Consider the following 18,519-nt stretch of genomic DNA (forward strand, 5'->3'; position numbering starts at 1 on the left):
AATAGCGGAGTTGGAAGAGACCTTGGAGGTCATCTAGTCCAGTAACCTGCTAACGCAGGAGACCTGTACTAGGGATTCGAACGGACGAACTGCCGACCGGGAAAAGGAGATCCCCTGCTGCTAGGGCGGGACAGCTCTCCCAACGAACGTCCATGCGAATTCGACGGATGTTTGTTTATTTGGCGGGCGGTAGGTGGGACTTCCGTTCCCTTTCACAGGAAGTCTCGAGGCATCGCTGCAAAAGCTTTACCAGCTCCCGTCGCGATGATTGGACAAGTCGACCTTTTAGACCCCCCTCGATGTGACGTCCTCCGGCGGGGCCTGTCGGGAGTTGTAGTTTTCCGGCTGGAGCACGTGCCCCCAAGGATAAGCATGAACGGGAAGCCGAAGCGGCGGCCGGCCCTGCCGGGATCGGCCGCGAAGAAGCGCGTGAAGCGGCAGATTTGCGTGGAGTTCTCTGCCGCCCTGAAGGAGCCGGCCTTGAAGGAGAAAGTGGCCGCAGCTTGGGCCAGCCAGGAGCCGCTTCAGCATGGTAAGGGGGAACAGGAAGTGCTGCGAGTTCCAAGGGGCCTGTCCTCATTGAGGCAAGGGGGCTGTTGTGGCTGGCATTGACCGGCAGGGGGTGCAACTGAGCTTTAACCCACCGATATTTTCCAGATGCGTTGCAAAATGCCATTGATCTTTATTTATTGCTAGAGTTTCATCCTGGCCATTATTTTAATATGTGTGAGCTATGATATTTACATACATGCACATAGCTGTATACAATATAAGGTAATATATAGAGAGGGGGACATATACAATGATGTTATACAGCCAACTTAAAATAGAGATATATGAATGTTCGTAGAGGCAGAGAAACTAGATCCAAATCGCCAACATAGGCTGGATCATGGAGAAAGCTAGGGACTCCCAGAAAAACATCTACTTCTGCTTCATTGACTACGCTAAAGCCTTTGGTTTTGGCAAATTGTGGCAAGTTAGAGGTGGGAATATCAGGCTATCTTATTTGTCTCTTGAGAAACCTATATGTGGGTCAAGAAGCAACAGTGAGAACCGGACAGGGAACCACTGATTGGTTCATAATTGGGAAAGGAGTCTTGCAAGGCTGTATCTTTCTTCCTGCCTATTTAACTTACATGCAGAGCACATCATGAGAAAGGCAGGGCTAGACGAATCAAAAGTTGGCATTAAGATTGCCGGGAGAAATATCAACAACCTCAGATATGCAGATGATACCACTGTAATGGCAGAAAGTGAAGAGGGACTAAAGAGCCTCAATGCGGGCGAAGAAGGAGAGTGTAAAAGTTGGCTTGAAACTCAACGTTAAGAGAAAGATCATGGCATCCGGCCCTCTCAATTCCTGGCAAATAGATGGGGAAGAAATGGAGATAGTGAGAGATTGTATTTTCCTGGGCTCCAAGATCACCACAGATGAGGACTGCAGCCAAGAAATTAAAAGAGGCTTTGCTCCTGGGGAGGAAAGCTATGGCAAATCTCGACAGCAGATTAAAAAGCAGGGACATCACCCTGCCAACAAAAGTGCATATAGTCAAGGCTCTGGTTTTTCCAGTTGCAATGGATGACTGTGAAAGTTGGACCATAAGGAAGGCTGGGCATAAAAGAATGGAGGCCTTTGAACTCTGGTGCTGGAGAAGACTCCTGCGAGTCTCTTGGACTGCAAGGCGATCCAACCGGTCAGTCCTAGAGGAGATCCACCCCGACTGCTCTTTAGAAGGCCAGATCCTGAAGAGGAAACTCAAAGACTTTGCCCACCTAAAAAGAAGGAAGGACTTACTGGAGAAGAGCCTCATGCAGGGAAAGATTGAGGGCAAAAGAAGAAGAAGGGGACGGCAGTGAAGGAGGTGGCTGGATGGAGTCACTGAAGCAGTCGACGTGAGCTTAAATGGACTCCAGAGGATGGTAGAGAACAGGAAGCCCTGGAGGAACATTGTCCATGAGGTCACAATGAGGCGGACACGACTTCAAGCAGAATTCGATATTAGAATTCACATTTAAATTTATGATTAAATTGTAATATTAGATAGAGAAATTCAATCTATGTGCGTGTGCGTGTGTGTATGTATGTATGTATGTATGTATGTATATATATATAATGTATGTATGTATGTGTATTTTTGGCTAAACACTAGCCTGAGGATGGCAAGTGAGACCTCGCTGAAACGTTGCCAAGACAATCTCAATCTTACAGGGGAAAAGACCCGAATACAACAAGACCAACATACCTACACCTGTGAAAAATCTATGAAAACATATATATAAAAATATAAATATAAATACACAAACATATACATATATACATATACATACACATACACACACGTATAATGAAAGTTAAGACTAAAATAAAGCCCAAGACAGAATCTTATTTAATATAGGGTGTTATTTGTCATGACTTCCATCATGCTCTCCAGCTCTAAAACCTGCCGCATGGGTTGTGTTTCCTCTAGAGGCAGTCACTCTGGATCCTGGGCCTTTCCCCCACTGTGTTATTCCAGGTTTCATTCCCAACGAGGACTTCCTGGAGAAGCTGCAGAGGGAACTCCTGAGCCTAGATTTCCACGAAAAGTGTAATGATCTGTACAAGTTCAAACAGGTGAGCTCTCCAAACTAAAGCAAGGCACTGCTATACCAAACATTTGCTTATTGACTGTCTTGTTCAGTGACTTTTTGAAGTTATGACAGTGCTGAAAAAATAACTTTACAATCGATGCCTGTTACATTCACCATGTCCCTTAGCCACGTGATCACCATTACAACCAGTATGTTTTTCCTTTGCCTGACCTGTTTTTTTTTCTTCCCATCACGCAGAGTGGAGAGTTTGGAGAGAAAGGGATTACTGTACAAGAGAATAAGCAGGCAAGGAGGAAGGAAGTAGAGAAGGGAGGGAAGAAGGAAGGGAAAGGAGAGGAGGGTGGAAGGGAGAGAAGGAGAGGAGGGAGGATGGGAGAGAAAGAGAAGGAGAGGGTAGGAAGGGGAAGAGAGAGGATAAAAGTAGGGGAGAGGTAAGGGAAGAAATAAGGGGAAGGAGAGGAAGAAGGAAGAAAGTAGAGAAGGAAGGGAGAGAGAAAAGAAAGAGAAAATAAGGTGGTGTCATAACAGGCGCTAGGGATGGTAAACAAAACAATCCAAACTGTACCGTATAACCTTTTAAATGGAATAACAATAGTATAAGAATGGCAAAGAAAAAGAATAACCATGTGAATGTATACCTAGAATTGTATGTAAGAGAATAAATGATAGTAAGAATATATAGCACAATATAGGTAAATAATATTTGGTTATAAATAGCTAAGTATAAATAAATATAGAATTGTACATAAAAATGGATAACGAATAAGGAGACAATGAATGTAAGATAGAAAGGTATAGAAGGGAAAACACTAACTGCAAAGAAACCGATACGGAACTGCTGTATGATATATGATGGAACTTCTTGTTCCTATGTTGTCTTAAGTCATGTGTTTGTTTTTGTTGATGTGTTTATGTGTTTAAAATAAAAATTTATAAAAAATTAAAAAAAGAGAATAAGCAGGCATGCAATGGGGAATGTCCAGGCTGTTTATGTAACATACGGGGACTGCCAGCACCACTATATTAAGCTTTTGATGTGCATTACCTGTGTTGTGGCCTGCTTAGTATCTTGGGAAGTTTCCTCTTCAATGGGTGTAAATGCAAACATGAATGTTCTTCTTGCTAATTGGCACAGGGCAGGGTGAGCATTCCAAAGGAGAGCAGAAAAGGAGAGCACGCTTGTGTTCATAGGATTTTCCATTTAGTATTCACTTTGCTTAATGACAGAGCTACTGGCCCAAATTGTGATTGTATGGTTTTCTTCTGCAAAAATTTCCATCTCTAAATCATCTAATATGTCTTTCTTGCTGCAAAGTCAGATGACCTAAAGAAGAGAGGAGGGCCCCACGTAGCAGCATTAAGGTAAATTAGCCCTGTTGTTTTGATTTGGCCATCAAATAGAATCAGCAAAATTATCCTAGTTCCTAACTTGATGTAGTGGCAATCTACACATTTAGGCTTAATATTATTTTTTTTGCAAAATAAGCTATTATAGTTTCTTCTACAAATTATGGTTTTACAAATGCAGATTTAGCTCTATGAAATTGCAGCCTGAAGGTAAAGTAATGGTTGGCATTTCATTTTCCCATTTGTAACAATTGTCCTGGCTTTGCTCATTGTCCAGCTAGATCAGCTTGAAAAGTGTGTGTATTTATTTAACTATATGTATAGCCCATCCCTCTCTACAATTATTTACTTTGAACCATGAACATGTCCTTTATGAGGAATTGGGCCCTATTTACTGTATTTTTTTGGACTGTAAGGTGCACCGGTGTATAAGATGCACCAAAATTTCAAAGAAGTAAGGAATAAAAGTTTTTGTCCTCTCTGGCTCCCAGGAGCACTCTGCAGGCTTCAGCAGGGCTGGGGGAAAGCAAAAATGCCCCCCTTTTCGCAAAAACGGAGGCGTTTTGGCTTTCCCCAGCCTTGCTGAAGCTTGCAGAGTGCTTCTGGGAGCTGGGGGAAGGCAAAAATGCCTCTGCTTTTGCAAAAAAAGGCCCGTTTTGTGCAAAAATGGGATGCGGGGGCAGGCTTTGGGAGGCCAAAAATGTCTCTATTCGTTGTATAAGACGCACCAATATTTCCACACTTTTTGGGGGGGAGGTGCGTCTTATACTCCAAAAAATACAGTGGTTATAAAAGTTCAAAAGCAAACGCCAAAATGCCTCCTTGCTTAGACAATAGGTAGAGCTGAGATGCCGCACACTCACCTGTCTTCTCTCTCATCTTTTAGAAAAATTCTTTTTGAAGAATTCCGGTCTTGGCTTTCTGACGTGATCCAGGTAGAGCTGGAACCAACCATTGATCTGTCTTGTGCTAAATATGAATATACAGGTAAGCCAGAAATTAAAAGAACCCTGAAGGTATGGATCTATTGTGTTGCTAGAAGAAACTATGATTCTGAAAAATCCAGGAAAGATAATTGAGCAGAGGATTTGTAAGCACCTAAAAATTAATGATGATTATTAGAAGCCAGCATGGTTTTGTTAAAAACATCATGCTGGACAAACCTTAATGTGAAAGGGTCCTTGGTACTCTAAGCTTGCTTGTTTTCTTGCAGTTGTTTCATTACCCTAACTAGGTAATATCATCAGTGCTAGTAAGGAGTGCAAGCAAGCTCAGAGATCACCAAAGAACCCTCATTTCAACCTGGGCTACAAATATTGAAACCTTATTGTCTTATTTGACAAAGTGACTAAGTTAATGATCAGGGAAATGCTGGAGACATAATTTACTTAGGCTTCAGTAAGGCATTTGACAAAGTAGACGATATCCTGGTCTTGCTAAAGCAGAACAGTGTGGGATAAACAGCATCACCACCCAATGGATCTGTAATTGGCCGACCAACTGCACTCAGTGTGTGATCCTCAATGGAATAGCAGTAGACTTATATACCGCTTCATAGGCCTTTCAGGCCTCTCTAAGCGGTTTACAGAGAGTCAGCATATTGCCCCCAACAATCTGGGTCCTCATTTTACCCACCTCGGAAGGATGGAAGGCTGAGTCAACCCTGAGCCGGTGAGATTTGAACCGCTGACCTGCTGATCTAGCAGTAGCCTGCAGTGCTGCATTTAACCACTGCGCCACCTTGGCTCTAGGAATTGCATGTACGTGAAAGAAAACATGCAGTGAGGTACCCCAAGATTCTATCTTAGGCCTAGTTCTCTTCAACATCATCATAAGTGATCTAGATAAGGGGTAAAAGGTGAACTCATCAGATTTGCAGACAATACCAAGCTGGGGGGAATTGCAAACACTTTGCAAGATAGACTGAAGATTCAGAAGGATCTTGACAGAATTGAGCATTGGGCAGATGGAGTACTGCATCCAGTTCTGCTCAGCACAATATTTTTTTAAAAAAATGCTGAGACTCTAGAAAGAGTGCAGAGAAGAGCAACGAAGATTATAAGGGATCCGGAAGCTAAATTGTACAATGAGCGATTAAGGGAACTTGGTATGACAAGTCTAACGAAGAGAAGGATTAGGAGAGGTAGGAGAGCTTCCAATACTTTAGGATTTGTGGCCGAGAAGAGGGGGTTAACCTATTCTCCAAAACGCCTGAGGGCAGGACAAGAAGGAACGAATGGAGTTTTATTAACGAGAGATCCAACCTAGAACTAAGGAAAAACTTCCTGACAGTAAGAACAATTAATCAGTGGAACGACTTGCCTCCAGAAGTTGTGGGTGCTTCATCACTGAAAGTTTTCAAGAAGAGATTGGACAACCATTTGTCTGGGATGCAATAAGGACTCCTGCCTTGGGCAGAGGGCTGGACTGGATGTCCTCCAAGATTTCTTCCAGCTCTGGGATACTATGAAATATGGGGAAGATACTGTTGAATTGGAATGCAAACAATAGATTTGGACTTGGGTGCGAAGAATTAGCACTGATCTGATGGTGCATAATCAATTCGATCGCCCTGCTTTATTTTAGCTGCATCACGCAAACCAATTTCCTGTTTTGTTCCAGATACCCTGCTGTGTCATGATGATGAGCTGGAGGGGCGGCGAATCGCATTCATCCTTTATCTTGTACCCCCTTGGCATAAGCACGATGGGGGCACTTTGGATCTCTTCTGTACAGATGGTAGGATTTAGTTATTTTTGCCTGCTTTGGTAGATTTTATATCGCACCTGCCCTTCAGGAGCTCAAGCCAGCTCAGCTTCAGGGTTCCATCCTTCCCTTCCCCCCCTCCACCTCCATCTCTCTTTGATTGACACCCTATATCAGTGGTCACCAACTGGTGGCCCATGGACCAGAAAATTTTGCTGATTCCCAGAAAAATTATTTGCATTTTTTATATTGCACTAAATCAGGGGTCTTCAAACTATGAGCTGGATACATGCAATGAATGCTTGTGTCGCTGCAGAGAGTCCCCCCCTTTGGGGTCTGTGTGTGTGGGTCAGAGGGGGTCTGAAATTCCAACTTGGGGATCTGCTTCAGCCTCCTAGTGTGGGTTTTTTTGGAAAAGGCTGGAGGGAAGTGCCACTGATGGCAAAGAGCCAGAGGGCCTCATTCCAGTGGGACTGCATCATGGCCTGGAACTGGCTGATCATCTCAGCCCGGTGAGCCTCCAGGTGCTGGCACATGGCCTTGCACTCCCGCAGGTCTTCCCTCTGCTTGGAAGCAAATGACCAGCTCCATCTGCAAGGAATATAAATCCTTCCATTCCCCACTATACTGTCAGAGCTGGAGAGGCTTCTTGGATAAGAAGAAAAACATCTGTGAAGTTCCCAGAAGATGACCTAATTAATTTACAAGCCTCAAGACAAAGTTCAAAAGAAATCCATTCATTTATTAGGCTCAACATTCTGGCATGTTCTCCTGCGGAGCCAAAACTGACTTCCGCTTAATTGCGTTTGAACTTTACCCCTCCCCACTGTCTGGGTCATAAATCACATTCACCAACAAGGTTGTAGAAATATGAGGTCCGACTCTGGCCGAAAGTATTCATGGAATCCTCCCTCCAATGCCAACCTGATAATATAGTCATGGCAATGCTTTACAAGTTGACAACCTTTTCCAAAGAAGAAATAAGGAAGTCTAGTTGCCTCCTGAAAAAGCATCTTTGCGACAACTGTGACCTGGATGACTGAGAATCTCTGTAGACTTTCATACTCCAGGCTCCCCATCTTTAGATATGTACTGCCATAATGGGCTGCTATACCACAGGTGGTTTTCACATAATTTTACCACCGGTTCGCCATGCACCGAAAATGTATGCGCTTTGCTCGCACACACGGCTTGCACGCATGCACGTGGCTTAGGAAACATGGCTAAATAGGACAGCATAGCGCCGAGCGGGTACCGATTCATCTGAACCAGTCTGAACTGGCTGAATACCATCACTTTGTGATACTTATGGTATTAAGCTGGATTGAGACTTAGACCCTTCTAGATTGTAAACCGAGTCTTGTTTGTGAACTTGGTCCTTCTATTTTCACCTTTCTCCAAGAGTCACTTTTCCTCTCTTTCCTTCAGAAGCCAGACAAAGCCAGAAAGTGGTGAAATGTGGAGGCAGTGGGAGAATTCCAGATAGTTGCACTTACTGGTGTGTTTCTTGTATGTGTCCTTGTCTCTGGCAGATCATTTCCAGCCTTTGCAGATTGTCAAGTCTTTGGTCCCTTCCTGGAACTCGCTGGCTTTCTTTGAAGTATCACCAGTCTCCTTCCACCAGGTAAGCAATTGTTCCTTCTCCTTATGTCGAGACTCTAGAAAGAGTGCAGAGGAGAGCAACAAAGAGGATTAGGGGACTGGAGGCTAAAACATATGAAGAACGGTTGCAGGAATTGAGTTTGTCTAGTCGAATGAAAAGAAGAACCAGAGGTGACACAATAGCAGTGTTCCAATGTTTGAGGGGCTGCCACAAAGAAGAGGGAGTCAAACTATTCTCCAAAGCACCTGAGGTTAAAACAAGCAACGGGTGGAAACTAATCAAGGACAGAAGCAACCTGAAACTAAGGAGAAATTTCCTGACGGTTAGAACAATTAGTGGAACAACTTGCCTCCAGAAGTTCTGAATGCTCCAATACTGGAAGTTTTTAAGAAGATGTTGGATAATGATTTGTCTGAAGTGGTGAGGGTTTCCTGCATAAGCAAGGGGAGAATTAACCTAGAAATGAGAAATCTCCTGACAGCAACTTTGTCTGAGAAATCAGTGCTTACATGTTCTTTCGCCTTTTCCTCTATCCCAGGTGTCTGAAGTCGTTTCCAGAGAGAAATGCCGCCTGTCGGTGAGCGGCTGGTTTCACGGCCCCTCGGTTGCGAGGCCGCCACGTCATATCGAGCCACGGATTCCACGAAGCCCCCATATCCCCCGTGATGTAAGCTGCTTGCTACCTGCAGCATTGTGGCATTGTTCTACCAGACTTTTGATTCTTGCTCTGACCTACCAAGGAGAAACTTTAACATTTTCTCTGAAAAGGGCATTGTTTCTGCCTTTGCTTTCATGTTTCATCTTTAGCCTAACATTTGGGGGGGCCAAACTGGGAGTAGTCATTTCTTCAAATAGAAGCTGCAGTTTGTAACTTTGTGTCTCTGTGATACACACTTCAGTGTGGTTATGAAGATGATGTGTTGACTACTGAGTGCAATACATGCTGGACCAGCATTTTCTGGGCCTGGTCAACTTTAAGACGCTTGAGTTGGCTGAATTCTGGGAGTTGAAATCCATACATGTTAAAGTTGACTTAAGTTGAGAAACACTGTACTGGATTATGCATGTCAAGCACGTACCAGAATTTATCATTTACTATTTACTAAGTCTGCATTACTATTAATCATCTCATCATTCCTATCACCCATCTCCTCCCACTTATGACTGTATGACTGTAACTTTGTTGCTTGTATCCTTACGATTTATATTGATTGTTTCCTAGTATGATTTGATTGCTTATTTCTATCCTATGACTATCATTAAGTAGTGCCCCTTACGATCCATGACAAAAGTATCTTGTATTTTTATATACACTGAGAGCATCTGCACCAAAGACAAATCCCTTGTGTGTCCAATCACACTTGGCCAATAAAGAATTCTATTCTACTCCACTCCACTCTTCTTATTCTATTCTATTCCACTCCACTCCACACTCCTTATTCTATTCTATTCTATTCCACTCCTTATTGTATTCTGTTCTGTTCCACTCCACTCTTCTTATTGTATTGTATTCTATTCTATTCCACTCCACCCGACTCCTCTCTTCTTAGTGTATTCTATTCTATTTCTGGAAATAAGAGCAACAAAGAACAAAGGTGGTTACTTTAAGGTAAGTTAATTTTCAGTGCCATAGTGTAAATTTCGGCCTTGTCTTCTGTTCCTCTACATTTTTCCAGCACGAAATCTTGTATGATTGGATCAATCCAGTTTATTTGGACATGGATTCCCAAGCTCAGATCCAGGAGGAATTTGAAGATCGATCTGAGATCTTGCTGAAAGACTTTCTCAAGGTGAGGGCAGCAATTCTTGGGTGCAAGGCGATAAAGCAAACAGACACGATCCCTATTCTCACAGTTCTTTCAGCTTCACGTGACAGGTTGAGAGGTGCCGAGTCGTCTTTGACTTACAACAGTTTGTTTAGTGACCGTTCAAAGTTACAATGGCACTGGAATAAAGTGACTTATGGCTATTTTTCGCACATACGACCAGTGCAGCATCTACATGGTTATTTGAATAAAATTCGGATGCTTAGCAACTGATTCATATTTATGACGGTTGCAGTGTCCGGGGGGGATCATATTTTCCATTTTTGCGACCTTTGACAAGCAAAATCAACAGGGAAGCCAGATTCCCTTAACAACCACTTCGCTAACTTAATAACTGCAATGATTCGCTTAACAACCGTGGCCAGAAAGGATGTAAAAGGTGGGGGGAACGGACTCACTTAACTTAAATTCGACCAAGGAATTAATTCCATCTGGCTCCTCCATCAGCTGCTTTTGCAAACTCTGCTCCCAACAAGAGCTTGCTTCAGATGAGCTTTCCTTCTGCTTGGTTTCTAGAGAGACAAGTATGAGCTGGTTTGCAAAGCTCTGGAGATGGAAGGACTCACCTGGAGCAGCAGAGGGCCTCCCAACAAAAGGTAAGGCTGTTTCAGGCTGCGTCACTCCCAACTGAGCAGCTGGGTTCAGTTGAGCAGGTTTCCAGCCACCACCAACCTGTGCCAGCTGGATTTGGCTCCTGCGCCAAGAGATCCGTGAACGTAATGCGAGAATCTCTTATAAAACTGGATCATCTTGAGAATTTTGGTTAATCCGGCCGGTCGTCTTATAGGCTAGTTAAGGAAACGAGGATATGAAATTCCAGACAGCAAAGCATTTTGAAGAAAGGAAGTGTAGGAAAGTCCTCCCTAATGAAGCTTACTGTCTTTTGTAGGCATTACGAGAAAGCAGAGGAGAAAAGCTTGCCAGCCACTTTAAGAGAGTGCTTGGAGCTCTTGCGGTCCGAGGCCTTGTTCTTGCTCCTTTCCAATTTCACGGGCCTGAAACTGCATTTTCTAGCCCCAGAGGAGGAAGAGGAAGGAGGGGGAGAGACTTCTGAAAGCTCACAAGGACCCAGCAGTCAAGAGGAAGCTGGCAATGTCGACTGTACGGAGGCACCAGGGAGCATCCCCGAAAATGAGGAAAACCAAGAGAATGGTATATTGAGCTTTAGCCAATAAATCTGTCCAAATCTCAATGTGCCCCACATGCTTAGTAATCCCTATCTATCACATCTCCTCAGCTCCCCTTTGATGTGGGCATTTTGAGAACTCACTAGGTAGGTATATTACCCGTTCGACATAAACTCTTGATCTAAGCCAAATGAATATTTTTAAGTTGATCAGTAGAAATTGGGCAGAGTTGTGGCCCACCAGCAGAGCTGGCAGCAGATTCGGAGAGTGAGGAGGTTGGGGAGAAACATGGGCCGGTCTTGGAGTCTGGGGAAGGCTCTGATGATGGCTCTGTGTTGGAGGCAGAGAGAGGGCCAGGGCCCTCTGACAGTTATCAGCAGACATCAGTGAGGCAGACAAACAGCTGGAGCCTGTTCCCAGTTGCCAGACGAAGGGAACAGCTAAAGAACAGGGGTCGACTTGGGAGTAAGGCCACAAGTGGACGATGAATGCCCCCTCCCAGAGGAAATAAAAGAGGAGCGAAAGGGGAGTGGAGTTTGCAGGAGACAATTAGTTTGCTTAATTGGTTTGTGATTCTACGAGAGTCCTGGCCAAGTTTTGCAGATTTTGGCCTCGTAGCTCTCCAAGCCAGATAAGGTCTATGACTGTAAATCCTCCCTTGAAAGACTTTGCTGGATGTGAATGAGCAGAATTCACAGTAAATTAATAAAAGGGTTTTTTGTCGGGACAAGGAGTTTGCTTCATGCTCTCGGGAAGCCTTAGTCAGAACAGGCAAAATCTTAAAGTAAGCTTTTTTCACCAAATATGGATTTTTTCATATTATTACTGCAGTACATTTCCTGTAATTCCTCGGGAGCACAGGAGGGAGCAGTTTCATTTTTTTTAATGCATGTTTTTCTTTTCTTTTTGGTTTGTTTTTTGTTTTCCTGCCTGGGTGAATGAAATTTGGAAAGGAACTGAGCAGCCTTTTGTGAAATCTGCCAAGTCCAAAGAAGAGCCTAGGATGCCATTTTACTCTGTCCAGGGTGATTCTGAATGAGCGCAGCTGGGCATGTCGCGATGGGCCCAGTTTCAGGGTGTTGGGGAATTCTTCACTCTCCCTGGTTACCCACTTGCCCTGTCAGGACACATCATCAGCCCTGTTTACCATCAGGAAGAGGGAGCCAGATCTCCCGTTCTCTCTCCCATCACTGTGGCTGTTTATTTTGATCTGTCTCCATGTGTACAAATTGTTTCTTTTGGCCTCTAACTCCCCACACAAGTTGAGGTGGAAACAGAGGGATTTTCATTCCTTCCTCCATCAGCCCCCGCCCCCATCTATTCTCTGCCAGCTGATCCGGAGGAAATGTGGATTTTGCAGTATCCTTTCCCTGGAGTGGGGAGGGAATGTGGATTTTGCAGTATCCTTCCCCCGGAGTGGAGAGGGAATGTGGATTTTGCAGTATCCTTCCCCTGGAGTGGAGAGGGAATGTGGATTTTGCAGTATCCTTCCCCTGGAGTGGAGAGGGAATGTGGATTTTGCAGTATCCTTCCCCTGGAATGGAGAGGGAATGTGGATTTTGCAGTATCCTTCCCCTGGAGTGGAGAGGGAATGTGGATTTTGCAGTATCCTTCCCCTGGAGTGGAGAGGGAATGTGGATTTTGCAGTATCCTTCCCCTGGAGTGGAGAGGGAATGTGGATTTTGCAGTATCCTTCCCCTGGAGTGGGGAGGGAATGTGGATTTTGCAGTATCCTTCCCCTGGAGTGGGGAGGGAATGTGGATTTTGCAGTATCTTTCCCCTGGAGTGGAGAGGGAATGTGGATTTTGCAGTATCCTTCCCCTGGAGTGGGGAGGGAATGTGGATTTTGCAGTATCTTTCCCCTGGAGTGGAGAGGGAATGTGGATTTTGCAGCATCCTTCCCCTGGAGTGGGGAGGGAATAGAGATTTTGTAGTAACCTTCCCCTGCCACGCTTACCAAGCCACACCCACAAAACCGGTAGTAAAAAAAATTTGAATCCCACCACTGGGCACCAGCTCTTCCTACTTCTCCATAGCCTTTTCTTCAGGGGGTCTCTTAACAGCCGAGATGCCCCATTAAGGAGGTTCTTGTCTAATGGTGACCTCCTTCCTGTCCATATTGAAAAATCGTTGGCTTCAGTATCGGCCTGAATGGAGGTTGTTGAACCCATCCTAGCGATGTGAAACTTCAGAGGTTCAGAACTTACTCTGAGGAAATCTAAGAACAGGGTGGCCCAAAGGTGTTTTTTCGGGAGGCAACTGGGCTTTCTGACTTTTTTCTTTGAAGACGTTTCGCTTCTCATCCAAGAAGCTTCTACAGCTTTGACTGGATGGTTGGGGAATGGAAGGATTTATATTCCTTGCAAGCAGCTGGTCATTTGCATCCTTTTAGAGGGTCGTTGAAGCATTTGGAGGTTTGCCTGTGTCCTCAGGGTCACCTGCGTAGTGCAGATGTGTGTGAAGCCTTCTTGTAGGATATTTTCTGCCCTGTCCCCTCTTTTGAATGATGCATGAACAGATTTCCAGAGGGGGGAAAAATGCAGACTACTACAAGAACCTCTTGCACTTCAGTTTGAGATGCAGACAACACAGATTCATACCCATCATCCTGCACCCGTCAACAGGGAAGGGACACAGGGCAGAAAACACCCTGCAGCCAAGAAGGCTCCACACCCATTTGCACCACTCAGGTGACCCTGAGGACACAGAAATACCTCCCAAGCGGCCTCAAGGACTCTCTCAAAGGATGCAAATGACCAGCTGTCTGCAAGGAGCATCAATCCTTCCATTCCCCACCACCCAGTCAGAGCTAAAGAAGCTTCTTGGATGAGAAGCGAAACGTCTTTGAAGAAAAAAGTCCAGTTGCCTCCTGAAAAAAAGCACCTTTGGGGCAACCATGACCTGGATGACTGAGAATCTCCCAAGTCCAGTTGGCTGGGGGATTCTGGGAGTTGAAGTCCACAGGACTTAAAGTCGCCATGGTTGACAAACACTGCCATAGACTTTTAAGGACAGAGGGTTTTTTCCTCCCTCCCTCACCCTATTCTTCAAAATGTGGCGTGGTCCTCCTGAAAGCCGAGAACATCTGCTCTTTTCTCCCCTCAGGCGTCCCACTTTGCGCTGGAGAACTGAGACGCTGGAGGAAAGGATGCTACACACTGATCCACGATGCCGAAAGGGCAGAGTTCGCCCTGGATCTGCTGCTCTTCTGTGGGGGAGAAGGTGGGTTTCATTTTTAAGCTTGCCCGAAACTGTTCATGGGGAGGGCTTTCCCTGCCCCTCCTTCCATCAAAGGAAGGAAGGAAGGCCAAGGGGAGAGGCAGCACCTTGTTGAAGAACCACGGAAGGGATTCAACTCAACCGCTCCCAAACAACAGGTTTTCCACTCACCGATCTTCCAAATCAGCCAACATTGGTTAAGCTTGAAGCATCTTCGTTTTGAGCCATTTGCTTTATCCATGAATGCAAGAAGATAATCCAGAGTTAACCCCAGAAGGGGAAAATCATTTATGCCTAAATGACAAAATATAATATCTGCCTGGAAACTGTCCAAAGGGTGCTTTTTTTTTTCAAGAGGCAACTGGACTTTCTGGTTGGTTTTTTTTAAGACGTTTCGCTTAAAGCTTCTTGGATGAGAAGCGAAACGTCTTGAAAACAAAAAAAACAAGAAAGTCCTCTTGAAAAAAAGGCACCTTTGGGACAATCATGACCTGGATGACTTGAGAATCTCCATAAACATCCCTGGAAACTGCTTGCATTTTCATCCTTGCAGATGTTGTATATACCTCTCTTCACAATCCAAAGCCATCATTAGATCTTTTCAGTTGAGTTGGCCAACCTTCCTCTAAAAACAAATTTTAAAATCTTCTTAGTGCCAATGGTTGCTCAGCCACCCAGTCTCCCCTAGCCTCTAGAGATGAGCGGCACATAAATCTACCAAAATCAATCCATCTTACCGTTGTGTTTGGGCAAGTGGATTTGTTTTGCGGCTGCTCGCTTTAAAATTTAAAACGCAATGTTCATTCCTTTTAAGATTGGGACGTCGAATCGGGAGGCTTCACTTCCTACATTGCAAAAGGTGAAGATGAAGAGGTAAATGGTTTTTTTTTTTTTTTCAATTTTCCATTTTCGGGGGCACTGCTCAGCCCACAGGTCGTTTAAGCTCTTCCTATCTCTCCCCCTTTCCAGATGTCCAGCCTTGGGAAGCAGCTCACGGCTCCTTCTTAAAAGGCTAGAAAACCGCTTTACCTGTATGTGACAGCTCTGCATGCCACTTGAAAAGCAGGATATCTTGGTGACCTTGGCCTCATTATCATGCAAGGGGATAGTGAAGTAATAAAAGGAATCTCGGTGCCCAGAAGGGTGTTGGATCGGGGAAACTATGCAAAATTGGAGCAGAGGGTGAAACAATCTTAACTATTCTACAGCAGGGGTATCAAACTCGGTTTCATGGAGGGGCGCATAAGGGTTGGATTTGACCTCAGGAGGCGGGTGTGGTTGTGGCCAACTCATCACTCGTATTCGTGGCATCTGTGGTGGCCAAGTGGTAAGGCAGGACTTCCTTCAGACCGTCCCTCACTGTTGTTATCTCCTTCCTTCTTTTTCCTTCACTCTTCATTCTCCTGTTGTTTTTAGTTTGGTTTGCTATCCCTTTGCCAGCGAAAACAGAACTCGGGGGATGGATGCATGCAGGGGTCCCAGGCTCCGTTTTCGGCCACACCAGTGTCCTGCAACCCTTTGCCAGCGAAAATGGAGCTGGGGGTGGGGGGCATTTTTGCTGGCAAAGGCACCGCGAACCAGTCCTTTGTTTCCAGGGCAGCCTTGCGGGGCAAATCTAAGCACCCCGCAGGCCTGATCCAGCCTGTGGGCCTTGAGTTTGACACCCCTGTTCTACAGGTAGTCCCCAATTTTCAACCACAAATAGGAACAGAATTTCTCTTGCTAAGCAAGGTGGTGTTAAGTGAGCTGTGGCCAATCATTATTCTTTTTTTTTCTCTCAGTTGTTAAGCGAATCATTGAAGTTAAGTGATTCACGCATGCATTGTAAATCTGCTTCCCCTTGACTTTGTGGGACGGCAGCTGGGGAAATTGCACAAGTGCAAGTACACAAATCTTGATCCTGTGACTGGGGGAATGCTGCAACAGTTGCAATTGTGCGGACTGGCCAGGTCACTTTTTTGAATGCCGGTCAGTCAACAAATGGTTGTAAGTTGAGGACTACCTGTAGACATGTCCCAATGGTGCTTTTTCAGAAGGCAACTGGACTTCCTTGTTTTTTCTTTGAAGATGTTTTGCTTCTCAGCCAAGAATCTTCTTCAGCTCTGACTGGATGGTGGGGAAAGGATGGATGTATATTCCTGGCAGACAGCTCGTCATTTGCATCCTTTTAGAGGGTCGTTGAGGCCACTTGGAGGTTTATCTGTGTCCTCAGGGTCACCTGAGTGGTACAAATGGTTCCTGTAGTCTGCAATTTTTTCCTTTGGAAATCCATTCCTATTCCCACACCATTCCAATGGTGTTCGTCCCAAATTGTATGGCTAAAAGTCTGTAGAGAGTCTCACTCCTCCAGGTCATGGTTGTCCCAAAGGGGCTTTTTTCAGGAGGCAACTAGACTTGCAAAAGGATGCAAATGACCAGCTGTCTGCAAGGAATATAAATCCTTCCATTCCCCACTATCCAGTCAGAGCTGAAGAAGCTTCTTGGATGAGAAGCGAAACATCTTCTAAGAAAAAACGAGAAAGTCCCGTTGCCTCTTGAAAAAGCACCTTTGGGGCAACCATGACCTGGATGATGGAGAATCTCTAGACTTTTACCTGTATGCTTGTTCTTATTTATATCATTTCCTCTCTTGCTCTACCCATCATATACCACAATTGTTTGTTTCACCCTGCAGGGCATCTGATTCAATCCAGTAATCACTTTGGTATCCTCCCCCTTTTTTGTTAAATCCCGTGGTATCTTTTTCTAAGGTGCATTGACAAAACTGAACAAAATACTCCATCATAAGGGCATTGCTAATGGTGTTATGTTACTGCCAAGTTTCTACTTTCCATCATTGTTTCAAGCCAAGAATTTGCCTTTTTTGTGCCGTTTCAAAAGGACCGGAGCTGCCTGAATAGAGGGACATTTTGTTCCCACAGTAGCCGCTCAAGATGCCTCTGTGAATTTGAACATGAGCCTAATGAATGTAGCATCTCATCTACTCTTAATGAGTAGCCACTGACAATCCTATTTTCCATGCTGCGGTGAAGCTACCTTAATGTTTATTTTTATGGGAAATTATAGTTTCTGTTCTTCTGTGCATGCAGCCTAAATGTTTCTCGTTTTTTTGAAACCCCTCATATGGGCAGGACTGCACAGATGCAGCCATGAAAATAAGGCTTTCCTGCACGCTCCTTAGAAAGTAGTAAACACAGGTTGTTTTACTTAACTGCCCTTGTTTTATTCTCTCTCCAAGCTGCTGACGGTGAATCCAGAGGCCAATTGCTTGGCTTTAATTTACAGAGATCGAGAGACACTGAAATTCGTGAAGTACATTAATCAGCGTAGTTTGGAGCAGGCACCGGATCCGAAAGAATTCTGGGATTTCTCCTTTGTTTACTATGAATGAGAGTTGGTGCCAGCCAGTGACGGCGAGTCATTTCTCCGAGTTCAATGCTCAAAAGGACAGGGGGTTTTTTTTCCTTACAAAAAAAGATCCTGTTGCACAAACTGCTTTATTCTGATGTTCCTGCAAAACACCACTCCTTGTCTTCGGCCTTTTGGGAAATTTAACCATGCTCTGAACTGCTGTAGCCCCCCCCCCCCCCTTTCCCCCGAAGCTTCCACTTTGTTAGCAATGCGAATACCACGTCATTTGGACTGAGGGCAGGACTCTGGTTATGGCTCATCCTAAGCAGTTGCAAAGGGACACGATGGCTCAGTGGCTAAGATGCTGAGCTTGTCGATCAGAAAGGTCAGCGGTTCGAATCCCTAGCACCGCGTAACGGAGTGAGCGCCCGTTACTTGTCCCACCTTCTACCAACCTAGCAGTTCGAAAGCATATGAAAGTGCAAGTAGAAAAATAGAGACCATCTTTGGTGGGAAGGTAACAGTGTTCCGTGAGCCTTCGGCGTTTAATCATGCTGGCCACATGATCATGGAGAGGTCTTTGGACAATGCTGGCTCTTTGGCTTTGAAACGGAGATGAGCATCACCCCCTAGAGTCGGGAACGACTAGCACGTATGTGCAAGGGAAACCTTTATCTTTAAGTAGCCTCAGAAAAACACAGTAGCTTGGAAGAAGCCAAGATTCGCTGTGTTTTCCAAAACTCAT

The 18,519-nt window shown here is 44.8% G+C and overlaps 1 protein-coding gene across 2 annotated transcripts; it reads left to right on the plus strand.

Moving 5' to 3' along the window:
* Positions 1–22: 22 nt before the first annotated feature.
* On the plus strand, positions 23–18,183 carry OGFOD1 (2-oxoglutarate and iron dependent oxygenase domain containing 1). Of its 2 annotated transcripts, none has more exons than XM_032230535.1 (13): positions 23–532; positions 2,472–2,617; positions 3,911–3,957; positions 4,829–4,929; positions 6,565–6,681; positions 8,181–8,272; positions 8,790–8,918; positions 9,928–10,041; positions 10,594–10,673; positions 10,967–11,229; positions 14,310–14,426; positions 15,238–15,296; positions 17,662–18,183. In XM_032230535.1, the coding sequence occupies exons 1-13, from the start codon at positions 265–267 to the stop codon at positions 17,812–17,814; spliced, it is 1,686 nt and encodes a 561-aa protein (XP_032086426.1). In that variant the 5' UTR covers positions 23–264; the 3' UTR covers positions 17,815–18,183. The 2 variants fall into 2 exon arrangements, with proteins under 2 accessions (XP_032086426.1, XP_032086427.1); XM_032230536.1 differs by lacking the exon at positions 17,662–18,183 and adding an exon at positions 15,393–15,975.
* The last annotated feature ends 336 nt before the right edge of the window (positions 18,184–18,519 follow it).

This window comes from Thamnophis elegans, chromosome 14, assembly GCF_009769535.1.
Source record: "Thamnophis elegans isolate rThaEle1 chromosome 14, rThaEle1.pri, whole genome shotgun sequence".
NCBI classification, from domain to species: Eukaryota; Metazoa; Chordata; class Lepidosauria; order Squamata; family Colubridae; genus Thamnophis; species Thamnophis elegans.